Genomic DNA, 14,363 nt, shown 5'->3' with positions numbered 1-14,363 from the left:
GAAATCAATCCTGAATATTCATTGGAAGGACAGATGCTGAAGCTCAAGCTTCAATACTTGGCCACCTGATGTGAAGAGCTGACTCATTAGAAAAGACCCTGCTGCTGGGAAAGATTGAAGGCAGGAGAAGGAGGGGATGACAGAGGATGAGATGGTTGGATTGCATTACCGACTCAATGGACATGAGTTTGAGCAAGCTCCAGGAGATGGTGAAGGTCAGGGAAGCCTAATATGCTAAAGTCCATGGGGTTGCAAAGAGTCGGACCCGACTGAGTAATTGAAGAACAATGCAGGTATAAAATAGAAAATGAGATATAATAAGATAATGAGTCCCTATTATATTGCACAGAGACCTCTACTCAATTCTCTGTAGTGACCTAAATGGGAAGGAAATCCAAAAAAGAGGGGATATAGGTAAACATGTAGCTGAGTAATTGAAGAGCAATGCAGGTATAAAATAGATAATGAGGTACATAATAAGATAATGAGTCCCTATTGTATTGCACAGGGACGTCTAACTCAATTCTCTGTAGTGACCTAAATGGGAAGGAAATCCAAAAAAGAGGGGATATAGGTAAACATATAACTGATTCACTTTGCTGTACAGCAGAAACTAACACAACATTGTAAAGCAAATTACTCCAATAAAAAGAAATTAACTCTGTCACTAATTCAGGAGGAAAGATTAATTAATTGATGTAAATATACTTACCATGGGCTCTGGTATCTGTGGCTTAGTTTGTCAATAGCCGCTTGACTGAATTCTTCATACTGTAAAAAAGAAGAAAATCAATGTCCCCTGATTCCAAGGTCACTCTGCATGAACATGTCTGAGAGTCTGGGTTCCTAGTCAAAGAGGAGGTCAGGTGGAGCAATTAAACAAGAAACGCTAAATTCAGTTGAGGAAACATGGTCTTTTGATTCTTGAACTGAGAAGAAAAGATACAAGAAGTAAAATAAATCTGACCCTCTGTGCTTTCCCTGCCCTCTCTATAAAAGGACAGCTGTTGGGTCTGCAGAAGAGTGTCATCTACAATCTCTAAACATCTCATGATTCTATATCTACATGAGCAGGCACTCAAAACCAGGACTTACCATTTATTTTTTGTTTTTCATAGTGGGTCCTTGTTGGTTACCAGTCTTAAATATTGCACTGTGTACATAGCCATCCCAATTCCCTAACAATCCCTTCCCCCCAGCAACTATAACATGACATCATTTTGTCTCAGCTTAGCTTTTTTCACATCACCTTACCCTCATGTGAAAAGATGCTCAACAGCACTAATTATTAGAGAAATGCAAATCCAAACTACAATGAGGTATCACCTCACACTGGTCAGAATTGTCATCATCAAAAAGTCTACAAATAGTAAATGCTGGAGAAGTAGAAAAAAGGTATCTTCCTATAGTGTTGTTTGGAATGTGAAGTGGTGCAGCTGCTATAGAAAACAGTACAGAGGTTCCTTAAAAACCTAAAAATACAACTACCATATGATCCAGCAACCTGACTCCTGGGCAGATATCTGAAGAAAATTATAATTTGAAAAGATATGTGCACGCCAATGTTCATTACAGCATAATTCACAATAGACAAGTTATGGAGCATCTTAAAGTTCATCAACAGATGAATGGTTAAAGATGTGGGACATATGTACAATGAGCTATTACTCAGCCATAAAAAGAATGAAATACTGCCATTTGTAGCAACATAAATGGACTTAGAGATTATCACATTGAGTGTAATAAATCAAAGACAAATGTCATTTGATATCACATGTGCAATCCAAAAAAATTATACAAATGAACTTATTTACAAAACAGGAACAGACTCACAGACATAGGAAAAAACTCATGGTTACCAAAGGAAATGGAAGAGTGGAGGAAAAAATTAGGAGCTTGGGATTAACAGATACAAACTACTTTATATAAATAGATAACTGACAAGGACCTACTGTATAGCACAGGGACCTATACTCAATACCTTGTAATAACCTATAATGGAAGATAATCTGAAAGAGAATCTATCATCTATCTGTCTGTCTGAACCACTTTGCTGCACACCAGAAACTAACACAACACTGTAAATCAACCTCAAATACATCAATAAAAAAGACAAAAAGGGGGAAATGTAGCAAAATCATATCATAATGTTAACCTTAGATAAATCACCTGGTACCCTTTTCTATCTCCCCTGTTTTCTTGCCTTTTCCTCAAGCTTTGGCTTATAATGCCTTTCCTGATCAAGGGTTGTGTTGGGAAAGCAGATCTATTTAAGTCATTTCTCAGTGATGAAGATCTGAAAGCTTGATCACTTCTAGATCTTTAATGTCCATGTGTAAAATAATAAACAAAGGAAGGGATAAAATAAACAAGATTTAAATGAAAGGCTAAGCCACTATTCCAAAAGTTTGAAAAGTGATAATCTGTGTTTAGGACTTCGCTGGTGGCTCAGTGATAAAGAATCCTCTTGTCAATGCAGGAGACGTGGGTTTGATACCAGGTTGGAAAGATGCCCTGGAGAAGGAAATGGCAATCCACCCCAGTATTGTTGCCTGGAAAATCCCATGGACAGAGGAGCCTGGCAGGCTACAGTCCATGGGGTTGCAAAGAGTCAGACATGACTACTTAGCGACTAAATAACAACCATCTGTCTGTAATAGTAAAATCTTTTTCAACTGATTTTTTTTTACTTTTTATTTTATATTGAGGTACAGCCAATTAATAATGTTGTGATAGTTACAGGTGGATAGCAGAGGCACTCAGCCATAAATACACATGTATCCATTCTCCCCCAAACTCCTGAGTCTCAACTGATTTCTGACACCTATTCCCTGAATATCAATCTTATCAACTGACTTACAAATAATTTTATCATCAGTTTATGGGCAAATTTCCCAGGACTGGGATAATCTTTGATCTTTGTTCTCATTTTTAATAACCCAAAGTTTCACTGGTTTAATCTGGAAAGATTTTCCTTAGGAACACACAATGCATTCATTAGCCTCTAACCCTACCCCATTTTTCCTATAGTTATCAGCACATAATGTCATAGAAATTTACCTAAAATAAGCTGACCTTTCTCTGTCTTAATTAATGAGATTCATCATGATTTATTTGGACAGTTGTGCTCACTTTGTTATTAAATCTAATGAAATTTAGAATAAAAAAAATTTTTTTTTTTACTGATCAGTTATTCATAAAAGTGAAGCAAAGACTGATTCAATAACAAATTCAGCACCTTCATAGAAACAGGTGACAACTGAGTAGTACATGTTCTACGCTAAGGAGATCAGTAAGAATCTTTGCAGTTATTTTGCATGCTTTCAACTAGCAAAAATAATTATAACTTGAAATTGGATATTCCCTATTAAGCAATCTTTAAATAAGTCTAGGTATTAAGGAAAAAGAAATATCTGCTAATTACATTTAGATACTGTGAATTAGGCACAATTTCTCAAATGAGCTATTAAATTTAAGTGAAATTAATTACAGACATCGGGGTCCATTCTAGTTAATAATGAAAATCATTGCTTAATATTTTTACTTTTAATCACAAACCACCTCTCCTCTAGAAGCGATATTAACTGAGGAATCCTCTTACTTTCTTGCCAGGCTTAACTCAGGATGTTTTTCCTAATATAGCCAATGAGTACAATGGCCATGCATTTCAAGAACAGCATAAACATTAGGATTTCTCTTGCCATCCTCCTCCTTGGTAACATGGAGCTCTTATACCAAACAGTGAAGTGGAAAATCCCCTAAGCCTACCTTTTCTTATGCTAATGTAATTTTTTCTTCACTTGCCTCCATTTGCAAAATATTACTGTTAACCCCTTAGCTGCTTTTCTTCCCATAGCCAGGGAGAAGCATTCTCATTGTTGGTGCCCGGTCACCAAATTGCATAATGCTGCCTATTCTCAACTGGAACTATTGAAGGGAGAAAGGGGGCATCAAGCCTTTGTGTGGATAGAGCATTTGAAGCATTCATTTTACATTCAGAGCAGGAGTAGAAACAAAACAGATCTCCCTGAAAAATGTCAGTGTTTAAGGCATGGATTCTGTGGTGCATTTTTTTTTTTTTTACTAAAAAGCAAGAAGTGAACAACAATGCAGACGCCCATACTTCATTTTATGCCAAAGGATATGGAGGCTTGAGCTGAGTACCAATATGAATTATATCCCCATCTCCCCTTTTTTTATTGCACTGTTTTTAAATAATTTGAATTAGTTTATCAAATTTTAACAAACAGACTAAACATAAAGTTTCCTGTTTCCTTGACTCTGACCATAGTACGTGTTTTCTGTAGAGTATCCAACTAATGAGAAACATATTCCATTACATTTCTAAAGTGTTTATCATAATATAATTTTAAAATTCATGTAGTTATGAAAACATAGTATAGTGAGGCATTAAGAATACTAGATCCCACTTCTTTAGACTTATTGTACTAGATACTATGCTAAGTGCTTTACACATTTATCTCACTAATCCATATGACAATACTCTAAGATTATAATAATATTATATAACATTATTTTCCCCGTGGAAGACAGAATTCTAAAGACTTCCAAGATGTCCTTATATATACACCTTCTTCCAGATATTCAGCCAAATACTAAGCTAGGTACTGCTGTGAAGGGATTTTTCAGGTGTAGTTAGGATTCCAAATCAACTGACTTTAAGAAAGGAAGTTTCTCCTTGGTGGCCCTAACTTCATCACTCAAGCTCTTTAAAGGACCTGGGCTCCTCTGGGTAAAAGGGATTTGAAATGTGAGAGGGATTTGGACATGAGGGAGGGTGTCTGTTGCTGGCTTTAAAGATAGAAGGGACCATCGACAAAGGGATGTGGGCAGCTTCTTGATGTTGAGACTGTTCCCTGCCTGACAACTGCAGAGAAATAGGCCCTCAGTCCTATAGCCACAAGGAACTGAGATCTGCCACAAAGACATGCACTTGGAAGAGACCCCAGACCTCAGATTTGATCTTTGTCACACCTGACACTTTGAAATTCAGCCTAGTGAGTTCTGAGAAGAGAATCAAGCCTAGACTTCCCTGGACTTCTAATCTACTTCTAATCTATGATTTGCTTCTGTGAGCAAATAAATGGTGTTGCTTTAAGATGTTCTTGTTTACTGCAGCACCCAGACTTCCCTGTCCTTCATTATCTCCTGGAGTTTGCTCAAATTCATGTCCACTGAGTCAGTGATGCCATCCAACCATATCATCCTCTACTATCCTCTTCTCCCCCTGCCCTCAGTCTTTCCCAGCATGAGTCAGCTCTTCACATCAGGTGGCCAAAGTACCACAGCTTCAGTTTCTAATTTAGTGGCAATAGATTACGCTCAACAGAAAACTAATGCAATGCTCATTTTATCAATGGGAAAACTGAAACATTATAAAGAATAGAGGGCAGATTAGCATGTAAATAGGGGAAAAATAAAAAATTCTTCAACTGGCTCTTTTTCCATATTCAGTTTTTCATTAAGACCACACACGTAGATTTGTCATGAAAAGCATTATAAATGCTGCCTTATTTATCCTTAGAGAGAAGGTACATTTCTATTGTTTTTTTTCTGTACTTCTCCAGGGAGATTAATGTTTTCCTTATCCAGGTGATAATTCAAGATACATGAGGACTTCTAGCAACACTAGAACTTATTCTGTCGGGAATTGTTAGGATTTGTGATGAGTACCCAATCATTCTGCAACCAGTCTTTTACCCATAGTTGGCGGATGGTCCCTACCAGGGTCTGAAATATGAGTGGACTCAAATATTCAAGCTACAGGAAAGCTACACAGGAGGTTCCCAAGTCTCTGCTTGTGCCCAGGCCACAGTTCCTGAAATATAATTAAGTGCCTGGTTGGCGACTGCCCTCACCCTCGGAGTTTTCTAATGTGTTGGCACTGTTATTAATTCAAAGGTTAGGAAGTGTGTTCCTCCCAAGTTAATTGTCCAATTAGCTTTACAATACAGAATTGCACTAGGGGTGGTAGCACAGGCATTGTGAACATAAGAGTATAACCAAGTTTCAGCAAAAGAAAAAATAAATAAAAGCTAAGTAGTCCTTGAATCACTACTGAATAACCGAGAAGGAGAATAATTCTCAAGTTCACGCACACTTAAAAGCTCATTCCACAACCCCCGTCCCCCACCTCCTTCTGCAACTTGGTTTGTTATCAAAGACTCTGCATGAAAAAAGAACGAGATTTCAGTCTCCATTTCCTATCATTTTTTCATGATCTGCTAGGCTGTGCTAAGTACTAGGAAGAAGGCTGTGGATGCTGTCAATAGAAAGTCAAGTAAGACAGATCTCACACCTCAAGTTACTCACAGCCATTTGAGATGTGGCTGGCACTATGCAGACCAATAGTCACACTAAAAACTTCAACAATGATGACAACACAGAGAAACTTCCTACGAACTCCTCCCCAACTGCAAGAGCCCATATGGGCCCCAAGCGCTTATTTTCAGTGCCATTTTCTTTGTGTCCAGAGACAGTGGGACCACATACCAGGGGCCTCTCTATTGAATGGGTTGTGTTCAATTTGCTCAATTAAGATTTCCTGAGTCCTGGGAAGAGAATAGCTAGATCCAGATTGCTATGCATTCTAGGCACTTTCGTCAACACAGCTGACATACTTCAGAAGTGTTATATATGAATAATAGGGAAAACTATAGTCCTAAATTTATAATGATATTAGAATTTCTTCCAAACATCTCAAAAAGCCAGGATAAATGCCAGATTCAGAAAACATATGTCCTGGTATTTTAACCACCTGTGCCTGGGATATTAGATCAAGCCCAAGTTTCTGAATTCTTGACAGTATATTTAAAGAAGCCTGATTGTGGAGTTAAATGTCAAGTTTACTAGAACTCATTCTAATTTATACATTTTTCTTAGCTTTGTATCTTGTTAGCATCATCAAAGAATATTTGTTGAAAACCTATGGAGTATGCTTAATACTAATTTTAAGAAGTGCAATATATTTTTAAAAAGGTTATATTTTCATTGAAAAACATTCTCAATGTGTATGTTAAGCCCTACAGAAGTTGGTAACCACCATGGCGCATTTTTAGCCTTCCTTAATTAGAAATAAAATCACTCACTAGGCTCTAAATTGCTTTGAGTTTATTTCCTTCCTTCCCCCCTCCTTCTCTTTCTTTCCATCCTTTCTTTTGTTTTCACATTTCCACATCCTAACAAAAGATGTGAGGATCAGGATGTCTGTTTTTTTCCAATTCACCAAAAATCATCCATAAAGTCACAGCCAGAAGGAGGAAGCCCACACTGACTGGGAAGCCAGTTACCTGGGGCTAGGGAGCCTGGTGACACATGGAGAGGCGGTGCCCCAGGTACCAACCTCTTGTCCACAGAACCACTTTGGACGCAGCACAGAGTGCACGTCAGTGATACCTATCTTGCTTTTTGTTTTCATGGTCTGTTCCAGGAAGGAAGCATTGAACTTAAAATTTATTTTCTGAGAGTTCAGATACAAGTAATTCCTTCAATCTATTTGAGGAATAATATAGAAAGCCATGACTTCCCTGGTGGCTCAGTGGCAAAGAATCTGCCTGCAATTCAGGAGACACAGGTTCGATTCCTGGGTCAGGAGGATCCCCGGGAGGAGGACATGGCAACCCAATCCAGTATTCTTGCTGAGAAATCCCACGGACAGGGGAGCCTCGTGGGCTACAATCCATGGGGTTGCAAAGAGTCAGACACAACTTAGCGACCGAACAATAGCAACAATAGAAAGCCAAGTTTTATGAAATAGGGAAATATTAACACCTGTGTATTAGGAAGTTAATGTTAATATGGGGCTAACCAAAAAGTTAGTTTAGATTTTTCCATAATATCATGTGGAAAACCCAAGCGAACTTTCTGGCCAATTCAATATACTATTTCCCAAAAATGGAGGGCTATTTGGGCTTTGTAGCCAAGGTTTCTCCTTGCTCACAGATGGTCACTATGTGGCCTTCCCAAACTAGCCGCTTCCTGTGGTATCAAGAAAGCCACTACTTTATACAGCACTTAAGGATGAAAGGTGCTAATGTAATTATTTTTATATTAAACAACAGACCGTTAGGACTCAAATAACTCGTGAGAACTACACACACACACCCATCTGGGAAAGAAACAGCAGCCATTCCACGGCACACCTAATTTTAGAAAAGCTATTTTCTATTTAGCTTTTATAACTTGGTTGAAAAAGGAAGCTTTGTTATCTTTTAAAAGTCTTCTGTGTTGCTAACAACATGAGTGTGAGATCTTAGGAATTTGAATGAGACTGTGATTCACCTAAATGAACCCAAACATAAATGAGAAATTTGTGGTGAAAAACACCCAGAACTTCTGAAATGTGTGTGTCTGTGTGAGTCTACATACTGATCAACTCCATACCAACAATACTTCTCTATTTCTGGTTAATTTGAAAAATTTCCAGGACACTGTTGTGTGGGGGTGGGATTTGGAAGAATGCACAGGGTGTGGCTGGAGGGAAGTTTGGGAGGAATCTCACTTCTCTTTTTTTCCAAATTTCCAAAGATAATATTTAATGATATGTTTTGAAACACTGTATAGAACTTTTTACATAGAAACTTGAAGATAATACAATTAAAAATAGAGTTACCATTTTATCCTGCAGTCCCACTTTGGGCATATATCTGGAGAGCACCACAATTTGAAAAGATGCAGGGACTCCAGTGTTCATTGCAACACTATTTGCAACAGTCAAGACATGGAGGCAACCTAAATGTCTATCAACCGAGGAATGGATAAAGAAGTTGTGGTACATATATATGTGATGGAATGTTACTCATCCATTCAAAAGGATCAAATAATACCAGTTAGAGCAACATGGATGGGCCTAGAGATTATCGTCCTGAGTGAAGTCAGACATAGAAAGACAAATATCATTTTATATCAATTATACAACAAGGAATTACTGTATAGCACAGGAACCTATACTCAATATTTTGTATTAACATACAATGAAAAAGAATTTGGGAAAATAGATATATGTACTTTTGTATGTATAACCGAATCACTGCTGTACACCTCAAACTAACACACTATTGTAAATCTACTATACGCCAATAAAAAGTTTTCAAGATTTAATAAAGGAACAAACAATACAGAAAATAACTATTAATGAGCTCTTTCTTATTATAGCAAATAAGTGGGTTATATCTACTACTGATGACTCATTTCGGTATTATGAATGAAGCATCTTGTGTGCAAATGATGCAGAATGGGGTGCCAGTAGACACTTGAGGCCCTGGGAAGAAAGGGCAGGTGCTTATGAGACAAAACAGCTGGGACTGACCTAGCCAGACCCTGCCTTGTGGAAAAGTGCTCACCCAGCTAGGTGCCTCCCACTGTGGCCCCAGCCCCATGTTCTGACTCCATTTCCCCTCTCACATGCTGGACTCCCACTAAGTCCCTGAACCCACAGCCTAGGCTGGGATCCTGGTTCCATCATTGACCCCCTGTGCAGCTTCAGCAAGGGGCCTCAGCTGCCAATACCTCCATTCCCTGCTCTGTAAGGGAAAAGAATCATAGTACCTTCCTCAAACAGTAAATAGTCAAGAGGAGTTCATTTTTTTTTAATCTATTTTACTGGAGTACAGTTTATTTACAATGTTGTGTTAGTTTCTGCTACAAAGCAAAGTGATTCACTTATATATATATATATATATATATATATATTCATATTCTTTTGGCTTTATTCTTATGGCTTATGATAGAATATTGAATATAGTTTCCTGTGCTATACAGTAAGTTATTGTTGATCATCTATTTTATATGTAGTTCAGTTCAGTTCAGTTCAGTCACTCAGTCGTGTCCGACTTTTTGCGACCCCATGAATTGCAGCACGCCAGGCCTCCCTGTCCTTCACCAACTCCCGGAGTTCACTCAAACTCATGTCCATCGAGTCAGTGATGCCATCCAGCCATCTCATCCTCTGTTGTCCCCTTCTCCTCCTGCCCTCAATCCCTCCCAGCATCATAGTCTTTTCCAATGAGTCAACTCTTCATATCAGGTGGCCAAAGTACTGGAGTTTAAGCTTTAGCATCATTCCTTCCAAAGAACACCCAGGACTGATCTCCTTTAGGATGGACTGGTTGGATCTCCTTGTGGTCCAAGGGACTCTCAAGAGTCTTCTCCAACACCACAGTTCAAAAGCATCAATTCTTCAGCGCTCAGCCTTCTTCACAGTCCAACTCTCACATCCATACATGACCACTGGAAAAACCATAGCCTTGACTAGATGAACCTTTGTTGACAAAGTAATGTCTCTGCTTTTGAATATGCTATCTAGGTTGGTCATAACTTTCCTTCCAAGGAGTAAGTGTCTTTTAATTTCATGGCTGCAGTCACCATCTGTAGTGATTTTGGAGCCCCCCAAAATAAAGTTTGACACTGTTTCCACTGTTTCCCCATCTATTTGCCATGAAGTGATGGGACCAGATGCCATGATCTTAGTTTTCTGAATGTTGAGCTTTAAGCCAAATTTTTCAGTCTCCACTTTCATTTTCATCAAGAGGCTTTTTAGTTACTCTTCACTTTCTGCCATAAGGGTGATGTCATCTGCATATCTGAGGTTATTGATAGTTCTCCCGGCAATCTTGATTCCAGCTTGTGCTTCTTCCAGTCCAGCGTTTCTCATGATGTACTCTGCATAGAAGTTAAATAAGCAGGGTGACAATATACAGCCTTGACGTACTCCTTTTCCTATTTGGAACCAGTCTGTTGTTCCATGTCCAATTCTAACTGTTGCTTCCTGTCCTGCATATAGGTTTCTCAAGAGGCAGGTCAGGTGGTCTGGTATTCCCATGTCTTTCAGAATTTTCCACAGTTTGTTGTGATCCACACAGTCAAAGGCTTTGGCATAGTCAATAAAGCAGAAATAGATGTTTATCTGGAACTCTCTTGCTTTTTCCATGATCCAGCGGATGTTGGCAATTTGATCTCTGGTTCCTCTGCCTTTTCTAAAACCAGCTTGAACATCTGGACGTTCACGGTTCACATATTGCTGAAGCCTGGCTTGAAGAATTTTGAGGATTACTTTACTAACGTGTGAGATGAGTGCAATTGTGCAGTAGTTTGAGCATTCTTGTGTCTCTATTAATCCCAGACTCCTAATTTATCCCTCCCTCCATCCCCTCTCCCTTTAGTGACCATAAATTTGCTTTCTATGTCTATGAGTCTGTTTCTGTTTCATAAATAAGTCAATTCCTGTCATACTTTAGATTCCACTTTTTTTTTTTTTTTAATGGATCTGGTCAGCCAAATTATATGTGCTGTTTATACAAAAATATGGAGACCAGGACTTCCCTGGTAGTCCAGTGGTTAAGAATCCACCTTCCAATTGCAGGTTCAGTTCCTTGTTGGGGAACTAAGATCCCACATGCTCAGTGCAACTAAACCCATGCAGTACAACTAGAGAATCGATATCATATGATAAATTTCTTTCTCCATCTGGCTTACTTCACTTAGTCTGACAATCTCTAGGTCCTTCCATGTTATTGTAAGTGGCACTACTTCGTTCCTTCTTATGGCTGAGTAATAATCTATTGTATGTATGTACCACATCTTCTTTATCCATCCATCTGTTGAACATTTCCATTGTTTCCATGTCTTGGCTATTGTAAGCAGTCCCACAATGAACACTGGGGTGCATGGATCTGTTTGAATTATGTTTTTGCCTGGATGTATGCACAGGAGTGGGATTGCTGAGTTTGTTTTCAGTTTTTTGAGGAAACTCCATACTGTTCTCCACAGTGGGTACAACAACTTCAGTTCAGTTCAGTCGCTCAGTCGTGTCTGACTCTTTGCGACCCCATGAATCGCAGCACACCAGGCCTCCCTGTCCATCACCAACTCCCGGAGTTCACTCAGACTCACGTCCATCGAGTCAGTGATGCCATCCAGCCATCTCATCCTCTGTTGTCCCCTTCTCCTCCTGCCCCCAATCCCTCCCAGCATCAGAGTCTTTTCTAATGAGTCAACTCCTCGCATGAGGTGGCCAAAGTACTGGAGTTTCAGCTTCAGCATCATTCCTGCCTAAGAAATCCCAGGGCTGATCTCCTTCAGAATGGACTGGTTGGATCTCCTTGCAGTCCAAGGGACTCTCAAGAGTCTTCTCCAACACCACAGTTCAAAAGCATCAATTCTTCGGCACTCAGCTTTCTTCACAGTCCAACTCTCACATCCATACACGACCACTGGAAAAACCATAGCCTTGACTAGATGGACCTTTGTTGGCAAAGTAATGTCGTTGCTTTTGAATATGCTATCTAGGTTGGTCATAACTTTTCTTCCAAGGAGTAAGTGTCTTTTAATTTCATGGCTGCAGTCACCATCTGCAGTGATTTTGGAACCCAGAAAAATAAAGTCTGACACTGTTTCCACTCTTTCCCCATCTATTTCCCATGAAGTGATGGGACCAGATGCCATGATCTTCGTTTTCTGAATGTTGAGTTTTAAGCCAACTTTTTCACTCTCCTCCTTCACTTTCATCAAGAGGCTTTTTAGTTCTTCTTCACTTTCTGCCATAAGGGTGATGTCATCTGCATATCTGAGGTTATTGATATTTCTCCCAGCAATCTTGATTCCAGCTTGTGCTTCTTCCAGCCCAGCATTTCTCATGATGTACTCTGCATATAAGTTAAATAAGCAGGGTGACAGTATACAGCCTTGATGTACTCTTTTTCCTATTTGGAACCAGCCTGTTGTTCCATGTCCAGTTCTAACTGTTGCTTCCTGACAGCATACAAATTTCTCAAGAGGCAGTTCAGGTGGTCTGGTATTCCCATCTCTTTCAGAATTTTCCGCAGTTTACAGCTGTTTTGTGTTTCAGTTCAGTTCAGTTCAGTTCAGTCACTCAGTCTTGTCTGACTCTTTGCAACCCCATGAGTTGCAGCACGCCAGGCATCCCGTCCATCACCATCTCCCAGAGTTCACTCAAACTCACGTCCATCGAGTCAGTGGATGACATCCAGCCACTCATCCTCTGTCGTCCCCTTCTCCTCCTGCCCCCAATCCCTCCCAGCATCAGAGTCTTTTCCAATGAGTCAACTCTTCGCATGAGGTGGCCAAAGTACTGGAGTTTCTGCTTTAGCATCAATCCTTCCAAAGAACACCCAGGGCTGATCTTCTTTAGAATGGAATCTCTAAATAAATTCATGGTGAGAAAAATGTTTCATAAAGAAACCAACCTTGGATCAATTTATTGAACAGCTATCAAGAAGTCTGTTCCCATGTCCATCAAACTCAGAGAAGCCCTCTGAGTTCAATCAGGAACTTGTGTCAAACAGGAGGCAGAAGTTTCAAAGCCTCAAAAAAATTGTCTTTATTATATCACACTGTATCCCATATACATATATTACTGATGCATCCCCATGGTTCTCTTTATTACCTTCTACACATCATTCAAGGTGTGATACTGTATGATATATTGGCTGTAATATCTGTTATGACTAATTGATTTAATATGGTCATTGGGATTATACCTAAGAAGAGTCAGTCCTCAAGTCCAGTATCACATTGTTTCTGTGGGAAAGCCAAGTGTCTTAAATTATCTAGCCATGAGGTCAGATGCAGGAGCAGAAAACAGACATGACAAGACCTGGATTAATGAAAGCCCGTGGGTGGGATACATGCCCACCTATGAACCACTTAGAGAAGCTCCTCAGTTTGAAACCAAAGATTTCAATAGTCTCCATATATTTTTTAAAATATTTATGTATTTACTTGTTTATTTATTTTTGGCTGCTCTGGATCTTTGTTGTGGTGCATAAGCTTCTCTCTAGTTGTGCTGTAAGTGTTCAGTTGCACCAAGGCAGGTGGAATCTTAGTTCCCCAACCAGGGATTGAACCTGCATCTCCTGGAATTGGAACGCAGATTCTTGACCACTGGACTACCAGGGAAGTCCTGGTCTCCATATATTGTTGTATAAACAACACATACAGTTTGGCAGAGACCAGATCCATTAAAAAAACAAAAATGTACTGCTCTTAAATCTATGAAAATAACAAAAGCAGTGATCTTCACTGGTTTATTACACATGTATCATCATTGCATTGTGGCCCGCTACCAGAGTAGGAAATAGCTAAACACATGAAGACCCAGAAGAGAGACCTGATGTGATTTTTACTGACCTCTGAAAATGTGGGGAAATATTTCAGGTGTCACTCAACCTGGAAGTCATCTTTCTACCTAAATCCAGATGACCTACAACCCCTTTCCAGTGCCTCCAAAGAGGCAGCTGCCCCAGGCATGTCACCAAGTCTACTGCAGGTGCCCGAGCTTTCTTAGCAGCCGGTCTTACAGGAACCTGGAGCAGTGAATTAGGAAG

At 39.5% G+C, this 14,363-nt stretch overlaps 1 protein-coding gene across 1 annotated transcript in view; it reads right to left on the bottom strand.

Annotated features, from left to right (window-relative positions):
• The window catches only part of SPMIP2 (sperm microtubule inner protein 2), a 135,237-nt gene that overhangs the window by 60,047 nt on the left and 60,827 nt on the right, over positions 1 to 14,363 (bottom strand). Inside the window, exon 3 of the mRNA XM_070769191.1 lies at positions 713 to 771. Within this exon, the coding sequence (XP_070625292.1) occupies positions 713 to 771 (59 nt within the window). The remainder of the gene's footprint in view (positions 1 to 712; positions 772 to 14,363) is intronic.

Source organism: Bos indicus, chromosome 17, assembly GCF_029378745.1.
Source record: "Bos indicus isolate NIAB-ARS_2022 breed Sahiwal x Tharparkar chromosome 17, NIAB-ARS_B.indTharparkar_mat_pri_1.0, whole genome shotgun sequence".
Taxonomy (NCBI): Eukaryota; Metazoa; Chordata; class Mammalia; order Artiodactyla; family Bovidae; genus Bos; species Bos indicus.
Note: the sequence above shows the minus strand (reverse complement) of the source record. Positions and strands in the feature narration are given on the sequence as shown.